The sequence below is a fragment of the Aquarana catesbeiana genome, linkage group LG01 (assembly GCF_042186555.1).
Source record: "Aquarana catesbeiana isolate 2022-GZ linkage group LG01, ASM4218655v1, whole genome shotgun sequence".
NCBI classification, from domain to species: Eukaryota; Metazoa; Chordata; class Amphibia; order Anura; family Ranidae; genus Aquarana; species Aquarana catesbeiana.
The window spans coordinates 559,520,751-559,540,521 of record NC_133324.1 but is presented as its reverse complement, the minus strand read 5'-3'; the positions used below and the strand labels follow the sequence as shown (position 1 = coordinate 559,540,521).

General features: G+C 45.3%; 1 protein-coding gene across 1 annotated transcript in view; it reads left to right on the top strand.

Moving 5' to 3' along the window:
* Window positions 1-19,771, top strand: part of UPF1 (UPF1 RNA helicase and ATPase) — a 169,706-nt gene that overhangs the window by 52,919 nt on the left and 97,016 nt on the right. Inside the window, exons 4-5 of the mRNA XM_073596301.1 lie at window positions 12,833-13,000; window positions 16,475-16,655. Coding sequence (XP_073452402.1) covers window positions 12,833-13,000; window positions 16,475-16,655 — 349 coding nt within the window. The remainder of the gene's footprint in view (window positions 1-12,832; window positions 13,001-16,474; window positions 16,656-19,771) is intronic.

The window sequence follows — 19,771 nt, the reverse complement described above, 5'->3', positions numbered from 1 at the left end:
GGGTGGTCGGTCAGCTAGAAGGATAGAGGAGGATGAACCAAAATTGTCCGCAACAGAGATCACCACAGAGGGTGAGTAACTCGGCTGGTGGGTGGAGAAGCTTTGGGGTGGCCCCGTTTTTCCTCTCCCCCCACAGGATACCCTGAAAGGGTAAATGGCTGACACAGGGCATTGTTTATTTTATGTCTTTCAGAGACAGATTGCCCTGCTCAGGGGTCGACCAGTAGGTCTAGAAAAGCCACAACTAAATCTAAGCATTGTGGTAATTGTAATAGAAAAACTCCCGCCAGACCACGCTAAACCCTTTTGCTTCAGATGCATTTATAGGTTAGCAGGGAAGGAGTCTGCGCAGGCTATGAAGGAATGCTGGGCGCTTCAGGCTGAGATGCTGGCGACCCTCCAGTCATTCAGAGCCTCTGTTGAGAAGCAAGATGGGCCCAGTTCCAAAGCCCCTTCTGTTAGGGAGACCTCCCCTTCTCAAGATGGGACATCGGCAAGCCATACCAAGGGGTCCCAAGGATTGACCCCCTATTCTGACAAGGAAGAGGCGGAGGCCTCAGACCAATACTATCGTGAAGAAGGAGAGGACTCGGAGCTAGATAGTCAGTCTGAATCTAGACAGGGGGCCATCTCTTCGCAGCCAAAGTCATGGAGGGTCTCCTCAAAGATATCTATACCTCTGAGGGTGTTCAACTGCCAGCTACTCAGGTTTCGGCACAAGATAAACTGTATAGGGGACTCGGAAAACCTCAGGCCAAGTCTTTACCAGTGCTCCAATCTCTTAAGGATATTATCCTAAGAGAATGGAAGGAACCAGAGCGAAAAGTTTTAAAACTAATAGCCTGGAAGCGTAGATGTCCTTTTAAGGCAGAAGAGGCCGAAAAATTCTTTAAGATTACACGTTTGGATGCTTCTTTAGCGCAAGTATCCCAACAGTCAGATCTCTGCTTTGCAGATTCCGGAAACATCCGGGACCAGATGGATAAAAGGGTAGAAATCCTGTTACGCAGAGCATGGGATGCCAACGCTGCAGCTATGGGTCCAGCAGTGGCTTCTGCTTGTGTCGCCAGGAACGCGGATGCATCGGTTGGTAGGTTATTGGACCATGTGGCACGCGAAAATAAAGCTAAGGAAGTGTCGGATTCATTGGAAGTTAATGGTAAGGCAGTAGCCTACCTGGCAGACGCTGCGGTAGAAACAGAACTGTCAAATCGGCGGCTTTTCTAAACTCTGCCAGAAGAGCCCTTTGGGTAAAAACCTGGGATGGAGATTTTACTTCTAAATCGCATCTCTGCGTGATACCCTTTGAGGGCTCTTTGCTTTTCGGTACAGGCCTAGAACAAGTCCTATCCCGATCATCTGATAAAGGCAAAAAATTCCCAACAAAATCCAAAAGGTATGGGGGGAAAAAAAGACCACTTCAAGGGCAAGAAGAAGCCTAGGAAGAAGTGGGGGTTCGCAAAGGGCAAGGGAAAAGGTGGTATCCTTTTTTTCTGGGCCTGTATCCTCTAACCAGGAGCCCAAATGATGCCAACATAAAGGTTGGTGGAAGGCTCTCATGGTTCCTCCCCCATTGGGAAAACATCACGCAGAGTCTTTACATTCTAAGTCTTGTAAAGGAGGGTTACAGACTGGAATTTCTGTCTACCCCTCCTCCAAATTTTATCCTCACCCACCTCCCCAGGGACCCACTAAAGGCAAAGGGCCTTGTGGAGAGTGTCAGGGTTCTGGCAGAACAGGAAGTCATTACTCCTGTTCCTGTGGGTCAGATTGTCCAGGGGTTTTATTCCCACATATTTGTGGTGTCGAAACCCTCGGGCAAATTTCGACCAATTATAAATTTAAGGAAGCTGAACCGGTACTTGTACAAAAAGTTCTGGAAGGAAAGCATTTTCATGGTCCGACACCTCCAAGAAGGGCGTATTCATGATCACGCTAGACTTAAAAGGTGCTTACTTGCATGTTCCCATTACCCTGAAACATCAGAAATTCCTACGTTTCGCTTTTCAGACAGACCAGGATGTCCAACACTGGCAGTTGAGGACACTCCCCTTCGGCTTAGCAGCCAGCCCGAGCATCTTTACAAAGTTCCTCCCGAAGTGGTGTCCTTCCTACACCTACAAGGGATATCTTTGATCCCATACCTGGACGACATGCTAATTTACAGCCCAACCCAAGAACAGCTCCTGTCCGACCAAGACAAGGTGCTGTCAACTCTGAAAACCCTGGTTTGGTTGGTCGGTCAGCAAGGAGAAGTCATCCCTGGACCCTGCACAATCCAAGATTTTTCTGGGGTACCGGATAGACTCGGTATCCCAGAGAATCTTCCTTCCGCAAGAAAAGATTACAAAAGTGCAGAGGGCCGTGTCCACTCCAAGTGAGAGCAGAGGCCTCTTTGAGGACCATCATAAGTATTCTGGGGCTGATGTCATCTTGCATCAATGCGGTCCACTGGGCCCAGTTTCACTCTCGGGGGCTCCAGGGATTCCTTCTCTCCTCTTGAGATGGGAGAAAGGAATCCCTGGACATAAGGGTATCCCTCTCGAGGGAGGTAAACTCCCTGGACTGGTGGCTCAACCCTTTCAACCACTTCGGGGGTCAGGCCTAGAACCAGCAGGACCCGCTGAATGTAACTACGGACGCAAGTGGCTGGGGAGCTCATCTAGATGATCTTTTCGCCCAGGGTCCTTGGGACCAGGACCAGACCTTGGCTTCCTCCTAATTTCAGAGAGCTGCTAGCGGTCGGAAAAGCATTAAGCTTTTTCAGAGATTATGTCTGGGGTCAAGAGGTACAAATCTTTCTCAGACAACGCAGTGGCCGTGTCCTATTTAAATCACCAGGGGGGAACAAGGTCCAGCAAGTTGAGGCTGACCCAGGAAATCCTGGGAGGAGTGGAGAAAACAGTTCTCTCGGCAGGCCACATGAAAGGGTCCCTCAATGTGTGGGCAGACTTTCTCAGCAGGCAACCCATTCATCAGGGGGGGGTGGGAGCTGAGCAACAAAGTGTTTTCTCTGGTTTGCCAGCTCTTTGGCAAGCCAGAGATAGACCTATTTGCCTCCAGGAAGAACAGGAAGGTTCACAAGTTCTTCTCCCTGGCCAGGGGGCAGGGCTCCTGGGGAGTAGATGCACCAGCCCAAAGCTGGGATTTTGCCCTAGCAATATGCGTTTCCTCCCCTGGTGCTCATTCCCTGGGTTTTACAGAAACTATCCCGATCAGACGGGTGGCTTATTCTAATTGCGCCCTGGTGGCCGAGACTGGCATGGTTCCCCACCCTGAAGAGATGGTTGGTGACTCCTCCATTCCATCTCCCCTCCAGTCAGGATCTCCTCCACCAGGGACCAGTTTTTCACCCAGATCCTTGGTTTCTTTCCATGACGGCCTGGTGTTTGAAAGGGACATCCTCAAACGTAAGGGTTGTTCTGAAAAGGTGATTGCTACACTTTTATCAAGTAGAAACCAGTTACTAGAAAGATTTATGCTAAGGTCTGGAAGGTCTTCTCTCGCTGGGCTCAGTCTAGAGAAGGCTCTCTTCAGATAATTTTGACCAGGTTTTAGCTGTCAATACCCTCAGAGTCCAGGTGGCAACCTTGTCCGTTTTTCTGGATAATAAGCTGGCCCTTAACCCCCTCATAAAAAGATTTTTGTCAGCTAGGGAAAGAGTTAAACAGGTTTCCACCTTGGGACTTATCCTTAGTATTAGGTGCCCTTACTAAGAGACCTTTTGAGCCGGTGCCGCAAGTTTCAGTTCATTTTCTTTCTTTTAAAATGGCTTTCCTTCTGGCGATCACAACAGCCAGAAGAGTTAGTGACCTTCATGCTCTGACGATTAAAGAGCCCTTTTTGTTGCTCCTGGAGGATAGGGTACTCCTCAGACAGGATCTTTTATATTTGCCAAAAGTGACCTCGGATTTTCACAGGTCACAAGAGATTATACTTCCCTCCTTTTTGTCAGAATCCCAAAAATAAGGAAGAACGATTTCATTTATTAGATGTTAGAAGATGTCTATTGGGTCTGTTTAGAAAGAGTGAGTGAGTTCAGAAGATCAAATCATTTGCTAATTCATTTTTCGGGCCAGAAAAAGGTTCTTCAGGCCTCCAAGCCGACGATAGCCAGGTGGATTAAGCAGACTATCACTGTAGCCTATGAACATTCGGGCAAACATGTTCCAACTCATTTAAAAGCTCACTCAACTAGATCTCTGGCGACCTCCTGGGCAGAGAGGGCAGGCGCTTCGATTGATCAAATCTGCACAGCAGCGACCCTGGTTGAGCCAAAATACATTCCTGAGGCACTACAGAGTGGAGCTGTTGTCCTCTCAGGACTTTGCGTTTGGCAGGAAGGTCCTACAGGCAGTGGTCCCACCCTAAGGTAGGCCTGAACTTCTTGTTCATCGTCTCAGGTGTGCCGTCCTGGAAGATGACTGGAGAAAATTACCAGTTACTTACCGGTAACAGGTTTTCTAGGAAATCTTCCAGGACGGCAGGCCTACTTCCCGAACCCTAATTGTTGGTGGTGTGTTTGTTTCACAGATTGTACCCTCTGGCACCGGTGTGGGTTTATACTTTGTCATAACTGAGGGACAGAGGGAAGGGAGGGGCCTTTTAAACCTTGTTGATTGTGTTTCCTGTCAGGTGGGACTCATCATCGAGTGTGCCGTCCTGGAAGATTTCCTAGAAAACCCGTTACCGGTAAGTGTAACTGGTAATTTTCTTTATCGTACATCACGAGACGCAGAGTGTCTCTAGAATCCTCACAACGGGGTTTTGCTGCCACCTTTTAGGCGATATGACACTGGCAAAAAAGGCAGGAAGTCTCCTAGCTATAACCCCTCCGTTAGGGAAGGCTTCCGTTTTTTGCTAGTGTCTGAAGGTGGTGGTCATGGCGGTGCAGTTCTCTGCACAAAAAAGCTAGTTTCTAAATGGTTCTACCCATGATTAGTAAACTGCCTTTATCAGGATCCATTTTCCTACAGCTGCTCATTGCTTAGAGGAATGGTACCTGGATCTTGCACAGGTATGGCCTGTAATGTTGCTGGTCGGCAGTGGCAATGCTCCCTACATGATGGGGCGCAGTGTTATATTGCCTGGTAAACTGGTGGGGGGGCTATACAGGTTCAGGGGCGTGATCTGCAGCTGGTGAATCGAGTCCCTAAAGTTCTTTTGGGCAAAGCCTGCTGTGACAGGTGAAGATTGGATCCAATGGAGGTTCCAGCAGCTGGACTGGTGAGTGCCTTGTAGTAGCCCTGCTGTTGGGGAGTAGACACTGCTCCTGGAGGTGTTCAGGGAACTCTGTCAACAGTGGGGTACTCCAGATGTGGATCCTCTGGTGTCCAGGCTCAGCTCGTAGCTGGACAGGTTAGTCTCCATTACCAGGGATCCTCAAGAGTGAATGTTTGACACCATGGGACCAGTTCTACCTAATTTATGCCTTTCTACCATTGCAGCTTCTTCTCTAGTGTTCTGACACAACCTTCTGACGCAAAGTCCAGTCTTCCGTTTGTATTCAGTAGCTGGCTTAAACGGGGTGGCTGTTAAGTTTTGCTGACACCCAGCATAAGCATTTCTATTCCAGATCAAGAAAACAAAGAACAAGTGCAGTATGCTAAAAAGTTATCTGTTATACAAATGGAAACTTACATGAAGGTAAACCTCAAAGCGCATGTCAGACCTGCCGGGACAGCTGTGACACCGTAACCAGCGTGTGGCTGCAAGGTAACTGTGCCAGAGGATGTGTAGGGGGGATGCTCAGGGTCCGGACATCCATCAGACAGCGAACATCGGCGGCCCAGAGTGACATCAGTGCTGGGCGTGGCTAAGGCTTTTCAGAACTGCCCATGGATCCTTTCTCAAATTTCAATTCCAGGAGTGTACCTGAACCCCAGTGGGAAGAACAGGGAAGACCTGTAAGCTTACCAGGATGAGGTGAAAGTTGAGCCGTTGGCTCTGCTAGCAGTACAAGTGCCCCTTTTGTGGGAGGGTCCCTAGTGCGGTCTCCCACTTCTGGGAGGTGGGGGGAGGATTTTGGCACAGTTGTCAGTTTCTTTGCTGCTCCTGTGAACTGCAGCGTCTTCGTTCGGTGGGAACCACTAGAGGGATCTAGTGGAATCGGATTGGCTGGTTGAGCAGAAGGGAGCTGATTTTTCCCTTTGGCATCCTGTGCACAGGCTTGGCCAGCTGCAATACTACGCAGGTACTACTGCACAGTTTTGTATCTTGCCTTCTCTGCGCTTCATGCCGTTGACCGTGCATACTGTACGGGACAGAAAAACAGCCCTGTTGCCGCTGTTTTAAAACCACAAGTTTCATTGTTATTATACCTTGTTCACATTGCCCAAGCCAATGGTGATCTGCAGCCTATTCTGGATCTGATGCGTTGAGCAAGTCCTTAAATGTTCAAAGTTTTGAAGAGAATTTTTACATTGGTTGCATCCCTCCAACTGAGGGATTTCATAAGTGCTATCTGCACTTAGCAGTGGGACAACTTTTTAATTTGGTAGTTCTGCCTTTTGGCCTGGCCGTGGCACTGCTAGTATTCACAAAGGCGCTGGCTCTAGTGTGGGCTTTTCTGCAAGCTATCAGGTTTTCCATTTTGGGGTATCTAAATGATCTTCTGTGGGAGCAATTGAGAGATTGCCTCAGGGCGAATGTGCAAGAGTTGATGCAAGTCCTGCAGGACTTTGGATGGGCCCACAATCTCAAGTCCATTCTGAAGCCATTGCACCACAACCTGAACACTGCCCTGGTGTGAGTTTTTCTAACCCAGGAAAAGCTTCAGCCCATTCAGTCCAAGGTACCGGAGCTGAGTTATTAGAAAAAAAAGCATACAGGTCACCACTGGTTGTGCTTCCTCATCTCTCACTAGTGCACAAAAAGTATTTAATCTTCCAAGACATACAGTTGGTAATAGAAAAGAATCCCCCCCCCCCCCCCCCCCTCCTCTTCAAAATCACATCTTGTTGCTTTGCAGCTTGAAATGAAGACACACAGGTTTTTGTTGTACCCAGCTGTGTTTACTTAGTGTACCGTATAACATCCAAGTGAAAGATAGAACGCCAACATGCCAGAAAATGTAAACCAAAATTTTAAAACCAAAGTTGGGAAAAAGGATCACCCCCTCCTAAAAATGACTTGTAAACTCAATCAGGTGTAGCTAATCACCTTCTCAATGGCACACGCAGCCATCTGACTTTCAATTGTGATCAGCTGAGCATGAAAAGAGCTTTCCTGGATCATTTCAGTCCCTGGTAATGTAGCTGAAGCAAACAATCAACTATGGGTGGCAAGGCACTGTCAAAAGATCTCCAGGATAAAGTTGTGGACAGGCTCAAGTCAGGAGATGGATACGAAAACATTTCAAAGGCTTTATCAATGCCTAGAAGCACAGTGAAGTCTATTAGGAAGACATAGAAGGTATTGGGTACAGCGTAGACTCTCCCTGGATCAGGACGTCGCTCCAAACTGGATGAAAGAGCCAGGAGGAAACTGGTCAGAGAGGCTACCAAGAGACCTATAGCAACTCTGAAGCAGTTGCAGGAATTTGACAGTGATCATGGTGTGCATGTGACAAATATCACAAATTCTCCACAAATGTTGCTTGTAGAGGAGGGTTGCAAGAAAAATGCCACTCAAGGCCACATGCAGTCATGACTGAGCTTTGCTAAAACGCACCTTTTTGAAAAATCCATATGGAAAAAGTTATGGTCAGATGAGACTAAAATTGAATTATTTGGCCTCAACGCCAAATGATATGTCTGGCGGCAATCTCTCCAAATACCATTCCTACAGTAAAGCATGAAGGTAGTAATATCCTCTTATGGGAGGTTTTCTCTGCAGCAGGGACTGGAGCACTGGTCAGGATGGAAGGAAAAATGGATGGGGCAAAATACCATCAAATTCTTGAGGAAAATCTGCTGCCCTCTGCCAGAAAGTTGTCAATGGGAAGGTTTACCTTCTAGCATGACAATGACCCAAAGCACACAGCAAAATGACCACACAGTGGTTAAAGGAGAAAAAAGTGAATGTCCTTGCATGGCCTAGTCGGAGCCAAGACCTTAAAGCAATTGTAAAGGTTTGTTTAAAACAAACAAACCTGTCATACTTACCACCTCTGTGCAAGGGTTTAGCACAGAGATCCCCCGATCCTCTTCTGGGGTCCCCCGGCTGCACTCCTGGCTGCTCCTCCACATTGAGTGCCCCCATTCACAGAGCTGCATTCCATGAGGGCACTCGTGTGGGTGCGCTCCCTGCTGCGTCCATTGACGCAGGACTCAGGCCCGGCTCCATGTCACTGGATTTGATTGACAGCAGTGGGAGCCAATGGTTCCTGCTGCTATCCATCTATCCAGTGAGGACCCGAGACAGCGGCTGGAGCTGCTGGGCTCGTTCTCGTCGCTGGAAAGATCGGGTTCAGGTAAGTAAAAGGGGGGCTCTGGGGGGGGGGGGGGGAGAGCTGCACCACAAAAGGTTTTTCACCTTAATGCATAGAATGCATTAAAGCGGAGTTCCGCCCAAAAGTGGTCATTTTTGGGGGGGAACTAGTTTTGACAGGTACCCAGCTCCCACTTCCGCTCGGGCCGCCTAGGCGACTCCTACTCTCCCCCAGGCGCCCCCCCCCCCATGCAATCTTCTGGGACACGTGACAGGTCCCAGATGATTGCACGCCCATTCATGATGCGCAGCGCACCACCGGCTGTGAAGCCGCAAGCTGTCGCAGCTGGGTGCCCCCACAGTAGTAAAGCCAGCGCTGTGGACAGGTGTGGGAGAGAAGCGAGGCTTTGGGAGCCTGCATCGCTGGACCATGAGGGTTAAGTCAGCCGCTACACTTTTTGGTAGTGGCTGACTTTTAATAAACACAAACGGGTGGAACTCCGCTTTTTAAGGCGAAAAACCTTGAGACTTTATAACTCCTTTTTTAAACCCCATTGAAAATCTTTGGAATAACTATTGCAGACAGGAGGGTTGCTTAGCTGAGAAAACCCCTTCCTGAAGACTCCTGGAATGTATGACCTCATTTACCTAGGCCTGGAAATTAGGGAGTAACTGAAAAAATGTAAAATAAGGGTTAAAACAAGTTAATGATATAATTTACTATCTATTTACTAATGCTAGCAGAAGGATTAAAAACAGTCCATGGTTATTGTGAGAGTAAAGTTCTGCTTTAAAGCCTTCCAACCAGAAACCTCTAAGATTGAAGCCACTGTTTGGAAGCCTAGAATGTCCAAAGCCTGAATTTCAACACCATACCCATCTTATGGTGCTTTCAGTTGAAAAAGTCAGTTGGATAATAAGGGCACCATAGAGCTTGTCCCCAGAGAGACCAGGGCCCTGTCTAGGAGAGGGCCCACTTCATGTGTAAATCCCCAGACAGGAGATGGAGGACCATGGCATACTGAATGAAGCTGAGTTGGTTGATAATCCACCAGGGAGTGAATCTTTAGTTTGATTAGCAGGATGAATGGGGAGGGCTGTTAATGTTTACAGAAGGTAGGAGCAAATGGTTTAAAGTGGTTTTAAAGGCAGAAGGTTTTTATTTTTATATGCATTAAGATAAAAAACCTTTTGTGTGCAGTAGCCCCCTAATACTTACTTGAGCCCCATCTCAATCTAGTGATGTTGCTGGAGAGACTCTGCTGTCCGGGACTCTCCCTTCTGATTGGCTGAGGCACAGCAGCAGGTGACATTGGCTCTCACTGCTGTCAGTCAGTGTCTGAATGGACACAGAGCAGCAGCTCAGGTGCCCCCATAATAAGCTGCTTGCATTGGGGGCACTTGGCAGGAGGGAGGGGCCAGGAGCGCCGTTGAGGGACCCAAGAAGGGGATTGGGGCTGCTCTGTGCAAAACCACTGCACAGAGCAGGTAAGTATAACATGTTGGTCTTTTTTTTTTTGTTTAAAAATAATCACTTTAAGGGAATCTGGTTGGGAGGTGAAATCTATTCGTATGCAAAAGGAAACCTAAACTTGGTGAAGCCATTCAGACTAGTACATTGCAAAGGTAGCTAGGTATCTGAGGGGCATCAGGAGTCTTTGTAGCAGTGAGGTGAGTTGAAGGGGAGAGGGACTGAAGCATGTATGGGATGAGCACAATCTCCCTTTTACAGAAGGCTGACACTCGGGTGTTTAGAACTGTGTCAGGAGTCCTACGACCCTATCCACCATTAATGCCTATGGGGGAGCAAACCTTTATGAAGATGGTTTGGCAGCATATTTATTATGCTTGATCCACTACATTCTTTCATTGATGTGGATGCTGCAGTTTCTAACTGGAAGTAGAAACTGGAAGCAGAGGGGACCTAAGCATTTGGGTAGACTGCTGATGCAGGATACTAGCATTGGCATTATACAAAAAGCTTTTGGCCAACTGAGTTTGACCTGTGCAAGCTCTGATGGAATCGCTGTCTGTGATAATGATGTCCCATCAAGAGTCCCAGTCAATAAATAAAACTGAGGCTGATACCAAGATGAGTCCAAACAGTGCACCTACAAGGAATTTGAGTCCAGCCTCATATAATTCTGGGAAACAGGCAGAAGTCCCTTTTTAGAGCTTCCACTGCCTTGCTAAGAAGCTGAGGTATATTCATAAACATTGGGTTGGCTTTTTTTCTAGATTAAGCCAGTGGCAAAGGAATATAGCTTAGAGTTTGTTTTTGGGGGAGAACAGTCCTACTATTTAAGTTTGCCAAGACCTTGTAGATGAGCTCCTCAAACCAGATCTGCTGAGTGAAGGTGTTGCAACCTGCATTTGTATTGCCTGCTCCTCTAGCCGTAAGAACAAGTATCTGTCCAGATGAGTGAGGATACAATCCACTCGTGTTTATCCAGAAGGACAGAGCAGCATGCTGGATATCATCCTGTGATGACTCTGATCCTTAGAGGATTGTGCCATAGAGAAAGCAGTTGGTTAAAAGAGAAGTATGGGTTTCTAATTTTTATTGTTTATTCTAGGTGGATGCAGAATCGGTCCCCCGGTGCCTCTACACTGAGAACCAAGCGATTAAACACCGCTGATCGCTCGGTTCTCACAGCTCCCTGAACAGCTCTCTGCTCTGCCCCCTCCTCGCTCACTAACTTTCGAAGCAATTTTTCCATAATCTGATCATTAGTACACCTTTTTAATAGCTGATCACAACAGCTCATCCGAGATTATCCGTGGGGCAATGGACAAAAATTTTTCTTGAACAATAACTGATTGTATGATTTTCATTTAATTAGTACAGTTTTTGTCTGAAAAAAAAAAATCGGAAGAGCAAGACCATGCATTCTTATTCGAAAGTACCATTTCAATACAATACATCACTTCCGAAGTTTTATTCTGTCGTATGAGAATTTTAATGAGTTGAGTAACCTCTTAATTTTCGATATGAGACTAGCGCACAAAAATAAAATAACGGGCAAAAGTTCGTCCCATGTTCATCGGGTGTACCAAGCTTTAGAGCGGTTAAGGTGTCTTACCTACAGAACAATCTTTGCTGCAGGCAATGGATAGGGGTTCCAATGGAATGCTGTCCCTACTTAAAAAAGGCCTAGTGGCACAAAGCTGCATGGAATGAGGGGAGGTACAACCCAGCAGGAGAAAGTGGGGTAGACAGGCATGTCTGTCAATGTACCCCTTTTTTGTAGGAATGTACCAAGTCAAGTTTATAGATTTCCTTGAAGACCATGACCCAGTCTTTGAACAGAAGTTGAAGCCAATAAAAAAGGGACATGGCAGTCAAAAAATAGTGCTACCTGATGTTCTAGATCAGTGGTTCTCGACCTTCTAGTGCCGTGACCCCTTGGTAAAATTTCCCAAGTTGTAGGGACCCCGAACAGTAAAATTACTTTCGTAGCGTGGGTTGTCGGCACCCAAGGCAAGACAAGTAATTTGTGTCCCTAACCCACGGACGTTTAGCGCTCCTTAAGTCCCTTCTGCTCGTACAGTATTAAAAGTAACCCCTACTGGTACATTTTAAGATGTACCGCCCTCTCCTAGTTCTACTTTCTTTCCCTTTTATCTGTCTTTATCCTAAATTCTTGGGTTTTTTTCTCCCCCCATCCATCTCTCTAGCCGTCTGTCTTGTTCTTTCTCTTATTTTTCCTCTCCCTTTTTCTTTGTTCCTCCCCATCTTTTCCTCTCCCTTCCATGTATTCTCTAATTTTTATGCCTTCTCTTACTCCTTGGGGGGGTGGGGTGGGGGGGAGTTGAATGTGTGGCAATGCTGGCGGGGAGTTGGGATGAGTGGCAGTGCTGGTGGGGAGTGCTGATCAACCAACTTAGGTGCTCTTGATCAAGGTCATCTGCTGATCTGAGAACTGTAGTGGGGACTTTTAATGGCTACTATAATCACAGGTATTGTTACTCACTGTCTTCGGCTTCACTGTGTCTCCGACTTAGTGGTGTCTCGTAGCAGTGACACCTATGCTGAAATCAGGAGATAGGGTCTCCTCCAGCCCCTCCCACTTCACATTCCTCACCAGTCAGCTGACCACTAGTCTCTGCCCCCCAGCCATGCTGTGAACTGAATGGGCGGCTGCAAAGAGGCTGAGTGGGTGGCCACAGGCTCCAGGGACAACCCTGCTGGGCGGCTGCAAAAAGGCTGGGAGAGAGGTGCAGGCTTCAGGAACAGCCCAGGATTCAGTAACCCCTGGCCAATCATCATTTGACCCCCAGGTTGAGAACCACTGTTCTAGATTATAGTTTTGATCTAAAACCAGAGATATTTGCTTTTGTATGCCAACAACTCCTTCCTTGTCCGTGAAACAGTTCACTGTGTTGTCCTTGTGTAGCTTTCTATAGTTGATGATTTGTAGGATGATGTGTTTGATTAACTTTTTTTTCTGCTTCCTTTTAGCCACATTGTAAACCATCTGGTCAGAGCAAAGTGTAAAGAAGTTACTTTGCACAAGGATGGACCTCTGGGAGAAACGGTGTTGGAATGCTACAACTGTGGTTGCAGAAATGTTTTTCTTCTTGGATTTATTCCTGCAAAAGCTGATTCAGTGGTTGTGTTGCTGTGCAGGTAAGCGAGGTTGGTAAAATGTACTCATTTTACCCTTGCTGACATGTTTTTTTTATGCTTTATTCCATTTAAGTTTTTTTTTTCTCCTGAACATGTTAATACGGCACCAGGATTCCATGGGCCATATTGCGATCTTGATGGCAAACACTAAGCATATGTTCTCGTCTCCTTCTGTAAAATCCTTATATGATTAGCATAAGGAGCCCCTGAGCCTCTAGCTGAAGAAGCACTGTCTGATGAATCTCGGAATACTTCACGGTGTTGCACCTGTGGAGTCACAGGCAGCTGCCATTGCTCCCAGACTTTGAGAGACTGTTCCACCTCATACCACGGCAGTGCTCACCACCTTTAAAAATGGATGAGCAGTCTGTAACTTTTATTTGTGCTGCTGTCTCTTTAAAGGTTCCAAGACTACAAATACCTTTCCAATACACATATTTATGGAGACTGCGAGGCTTCTGATAAACTGTTTAATCCTCTGACGTTTCACAGCTCTATACCCATTTTGAGGAGCCCTTCTCTCTTCTTTTTTTTTTTTTTTTTTTTTTTTTTTTTTAAGACGTCTTTTTCCTGCCAATTTCTCAATAATAAAGATTGCATTAAGGTTAAAAAAAAAAAAACACCTGGGTGCAGCTACAAACCCCCTCTTATACTTACCAGGGCCCGATCTCGAACCAGCGATATGCATGAGAACAGCGGCTCTCCCAGGTCTCTCTCCTCATTGCCTCACACAGCATCGGGAGCCATTGGCTCCTGCTGCTGTCAAACACAGCCAGTGAGCCAATAAGGAGAGAGCAGGGGGCGGAGCCAAGTCACACTTTGTGTGTGAATGGACAGTGTCCATTCACAGAAGCGTGGCTCCGGAGTGAGCCTGTTCGAGTGCGCCTATTGCAAGAGGCTTGCTATTGGGGCACTTGGCAGGGGGGTGGAGCCGGCACCACCGGCGGGGGACCCAAAAAAAGGAGGATCGGGGGCTGCTCTGTGCAAAACTATTGCACAGAGCAGGTAAGTATAACATTCTGATGGGGTTTTGTTTTGTTTTGTTTTTTTTTTTTTGTTTTTTACCGTTAGAATTAAGTTAACCACTTCAGCCCCGGAAGAATTTGCCCCTTCCTCACTAGAGCACTTTTTGTGATTCGGCACTGCGTCGCTTTAACTGACAATTGCACGGTCGTGCGATATTGTACCCAAACAAAATTGACGTCCTTTTTTCCCACAAATAGAGCTTTCTTTTGGTGGTATTTGAACGCCTCTGCAGTTTTTATTTTTTGTGCTATAAACCAAAAAAGAGCGACAAGTTTGATAAAGCAATTTTTTTTACTTTTTGCTATAATAAATATCCCCCAAAAATACATGAAAACCTTTTCTTTCCTCAGTTTAGGCAGATATGTATTCTTCTTTTACATATTTTTGGTAAAAAAAAATCGCAATAAGCGTATATTGATTGGTTTGTGCAAAATTTATATTGCCTACAAAATAGGGGATAGTTTTATGGCATTTTTATTATTTATTTATTTTTTTATTAGTAATGGGGGCGATCTGCGATTTATTTATTTTTTTCATTTTTTTTTTTTTAATCATGACTGCGACATTATGGCAGACACTTTTGACACTATTTTGGGGCCCTTGTCATTTATTCAGCGATCAGTGGTACAAAAATGCACGAATTACTGTGTAAATGACACTGGCATTGAAGGGGTTAACCACTAGGGGCGATGAAGGGGTTAAATGTGTCCTAGGGAGTGATTATAACTGTGGGCGGGGATGGGCTTTAACACACATGACAGCGATCACTGTTCTCGATGACAGAGCAGTGATCTGTCATGACACTAGGCAGAACGGGGAATTTCCTTTGTTTACAAAGGAATCTCCCGTTCTACCTCTCCGTGACATGATTGAGGGCACCCGGCGGACATCGAGTCAATGGGACCCGTGGTCACGGAGAATGCGGCGGGCGTGCGCCCGCAGTGCCACTTCTTAAAGGGGATGTACCTGCACGCCCTTTTGCCCACCCGTGCCTTTCTGCCAACGTATATCGTCGTGCAGCGGTTGGGAAGCGGTTAAAGGATAAGTTCACCTTTTAACAAGAAAATAATAAATGCACATTTTTTTGCAGGTAAAAAAATGTGCATTTATTATATAATTTTTTTTTTTTTTTTTTTTTTTATTTCTAGAGCCTCTAAAGCACAGGTGTCAAACTGGTGGCCCTCCAGCTGTTGCAGAACTGCATTGCATGAGTGATCAGCAAATTGCTGGTGCCATGCAGTTCTTTTGCAGAACTCTGTGTATCTGTGTGCCCGTACATCCCGTACAGGCAAGCAGGTACAATCTGACTGGAAGAGAGGATCAACTACCACAGTGCTCCGGCGCTGTGGTAGTTCATTGAAAACTACAAGCCAACAGCTGCAAAGGCTGCCGAACCTTGTCGTTTTCTATTCACAGAGCACTGTGATGCGGACAGAGCCCCCAGACAGCTCTCATTTTATTTTAACTTTTTTGGCTTGCTGCTCACCCCTCAGTTGGATTGCTTCTGGATATCCCAGTTGTCTCTAAATTCTCAATGGGAAAGACCCTTTCTTGGAGTTCATTGAGGAACACCATCCTGGTCCCTCCCCATTGTGTTTATCGCATTGCTCTCAGTACAGCTTTGCTACAATACTGAATGAATGAACTCCAAGAATTTTAAGGCAAGTGCCAAAATCGAATTTTACCCCACTGTCGTTTTCACTTTGAATCCTGCCTCTATGCCTTGCTCATTGAGTGGTTAGTAGTCAAAAGCTACAAATCCACTTCCTTTCTGTTCAGGTTGACCCTTGAGCTCTAATTTTCAACACTCCTTTAGACTGGTCTTTGTTCAGGAGACACGCAGTGCTAGGAGAAAGACCCCTATACACACTATACAACATTTGTCTGATTTTCTTTAGATTTACCAAAACCATGTAGTGCAAAGGCCTGTCGGATTGCATACCAATTCAAACTCTTAAGGTTTGACCTCATATTATATGGTTTTGGTAAATCTGAAGGAAAAAATCTACAGAAAATTGTATAGTGTGTATCCAGCTTAACTGACAGTGTTTTGTCCTACTGTTAATCTATTATGGAAATGTGTGGGGCTGAACATTTCTTTTGGGGTAACAATACAGGCTGTTCTCAATAGAGCTTGCATTTTTATATAGCTGTGTAATGCAGTGTGATTTCTATAGATGGACGAGCTTTAACCCTGTAGTGGACCATATCTTTCACCTGAAAAAAAGGGTATCCGATTACAGGGGAGGATAAAAGATTTGTTTATTGTGTTTTAGATGAGTGGGTATGTTCTATATTATGTAACAATTGGGGCACACATTTTTTTTACCAGTTAATACCTGCAGGAGAGCACCGTGTTTGTCACTTTTTATTTTTATTTTTTTTATTCATCTGTGCTGCATTAAAAAAAGATGTGTTTTTTTTTTAAATTTTTTTTTCCCTTTTCAGGCAGCCCTGTGCTAGTCAAAGCAGCTTGAAGGATATTAACTGGGATAGCTCTCAGTGGCAGCCGCTTATACAAGATCGGTGCTTCCTTTCCTGGCTGGTGAAGATCCCATCTGAACAAGAGCAGCTGAGAGCTCGCCAAATTACAGCTCAGCAAATAAACAAGCTAGAGGAGCTCTGGAAGGTATTACGTTTTTCAAAATTTTAAGCAGATAAAAAAAGGAAAGTCTGCTTTACTGCCAGTCCCCCTACACCTGAACAGATTTTACCTTAAAAAAAAATCAAACTTAAAGCTTTGACAAAAAATATGATATGTACCTCATCCCCAGCTTCCAATGTTCCGTGAGGCACTGCCAATGCCACTGCTGTATCCTGGGAAAGCTGGGTACTTGAAATCTCAAGAAAATACTCTCCTGCAATTGGAGCACTTTCTAGTGAGATTTTAAACATCCAGATTTTTACCAGGAAGCAGAGTGTCTGGAGCACCTGTGTGGAAGCAATGGGGAGCCTAGGTTCTCAGTGCTTTTTGTGTTTGTTTTTTTTTTTTTTAGAATTTTTTAATTTTTCTTTTTATATTCACGAAAGAGCCGCTTTAAACAATCAATGCATTGTAGCATTTGACAGTTATCTAACTGTAAGCCTTATAATGCAGTACTTTTCAAGAGAGCCCCATAACAAATATGTGATCTGAATAACCTTGGGGAATAAGATCGTTGCTATCATTGCCTAAGGCTAATTAGCACTTATAAATTTAAAGCACAGGTAGACAAGACAGCTTGGATATCCTGCTTGTGTATCTATTTTTAATGGATTGTTTGAGACCCATAGATGTAGGATAGCAAAACAGGTGGATATGAGCCCTTCCTCTACAATAACCACTTTACATCCTTAGGCTGTTTTTTAAAAGGTCCTGGACTTGAGGTGGTCCATACAAGCTTATTACTGAGGCTGCAGCCATGAGCTTGGTGTCTTGTTTTTTCAGCTGGCAATTTGGCTGTTCAATAAAAGTGACCCAGGTGGCTTTAACGCTTTTTGTTTACATTTTTTACGCTTTTTTTTAATTACTTTGTATTTTTCAATATATATACAGTGCTCAGCATAAATGAGTACACCGCTTTTGAAAAGTATGATTTTATTCAATATCTCAATGAAGACAAGAACAATTTCCAAAATTTTGACAAAACTGAGTTTTGAACACAAATAGAACATTTGTTTAGCTCATTACATGAAAGTAAGGTTAATAATTAAACTTGGATTACAAAATCTTCAGTTCTACTGAAATTGATGCAAAAATGAATGCACCCCCACGACAAAAACGACTACATCTAGTATTTTGTATTACCTCCATGATTTGTAAGGACAGCACCAATTCTTCTAGGCATGGAATGAACAAGTTGGTGACATATTGCAACATCTTTCCTTTTCCATTCTTCCAGAATTACCTCTTTTAGAGCCTGAATGCTGGCCAACTCGTCTTTTCAACATTCCCGATAGGTGTTCGATTTGAGTTCAGATAAGGAGACATACTTGGCCACTGAATCACATTCAGAAATGCAACAGTGGCCTTAGATGTGTGTTTTGGATCATTGTCATGTTGGGAAAGTGCATGACGATCAAAGGGAACGGAGTTGACGGTAGCATCTTCTCTTTCAATATGGAGCAGTACATCTGTGAATTCATGATACCATCAATAACATGCAGCTCCCCAACACCAGCACTCATGCAGCCCCACAGAAGGACACTGACACCACCATGTTTCACTGCAGGCACCATTCATTTTTCTTTGTACTCCTCACCTTTGCGAGGCCATACAGTTTTGAAGCCATCAGTTCGAAAAACATTTATCTTGGTCTCGTCACTCCAGAGTACAGCGTCCCAGTAGTCTTCTTTTTCCACATGGGCCCTGGCGAATTCTAGGTGTACTTATTTTGTGCATTTAGGAGAGGCTTCCTTCGTGGACGAAACAAGTGTATGCCAAATTGTGTCACGGGAAATAATTATCCCAGTTTGGCTTTCTTCTTCTTTAGCTAACTGCAGTGAACTTGCATGGTGATTTTTTTTTTGCAACCCTTCTCATCAAAAGATGCTCCTGTCAAGGTTTTAATTTCCGTGGATGGCCTGGAAGTCTATGTGAGATAGTTGCAGTTCCATCTTTGTTAGATTTTTGTATCACTTTTGCTACAGTATTCTGACTGATAAGTAAAGCTTTGCTGATCTTGTAGCCTTCACCTTTCTTGTGTAAATAAATTTTCTTTCTCGGGCCTTGTGACATTTCTTTTCCATGTGGTGCCATTGCTGACAAAATGAAACGCGAAGGGTTCTTCTTTAAGTAACACCCTTTTATAATCAGCTGTATGCTGGACACCTTTTTAATGAATAATTAGTCTCACCTATAGTTGAATTCTTGTTAATTATGATTTTGTCTAAAATTTAGCTTTGCTCCTAAGACTTTCATCGGGATTGTATATTTTTGCAACATGGTCTTGAATGAATTTGTTAGGAAAAAATAATTTTTTGTGTGTGCAAATTAACAAATCTTGGTTGCAATTAATGGCCTGCATTTGTGGGAGTGTTTTGTAGTATAGTGTCCCAAAGAAAATGTTTATTCTGAAAGTAAAGGTTTTCTGACATCTGTTGGGGTGAACTCATTTATGCTGAGCACTGTATATATGTAAAGTGCTGCATAAATTGACTGTGCTATATATAGTACGTGACTTAAAAAATAGATTTCCCTTATCGTCTTTCAGGACAGCACTTGAGAGAGTGACTCCTCCCCTTGCAAACAGGAAACACCTCTTCCACCAAACTTGGCTCCTTTCCACACATTGTCAGTTTTTGTGTTTCCCCTGGAGGGAACACTTCGTGGGGAAGTCAGGGCTCTCAGGTGCTGTCCTGGGAGCTCAGGTTTCCTGTATTTTCACCAAATGCTTTTTTTTTTTTTTTCACCTCATGAGAGCTGTTCCTCCCATTCCACAGCTGATGTTAGGTGCTGCTGGCTGGGCTCCCTCTCCCTCTTCATCTGGGCTCAGGGTGAGTCTGACTGTCGTGGGCATCGCTCCTAGGTGGCGGCAAGACAGGCGGTGGCCGTTTACTGTGTTTTTTTTCTCAGGTCCACCGCCTATTGCTTATTGCACCGCCGCCATCTTGGGGATGGCAGCGGGGCTCCATCCGCCGGAAGTGAGGCGTCCGGAAAGGGGGCGGCACCCCCGGAACAGGCGTGCGGCTTCCTTTCCGCCGGAAATCGCAGAGGTAGAGGGGAGGAATAGGGCTGGTGCTTATTTAGCGGTTCCGGTCCGGCGC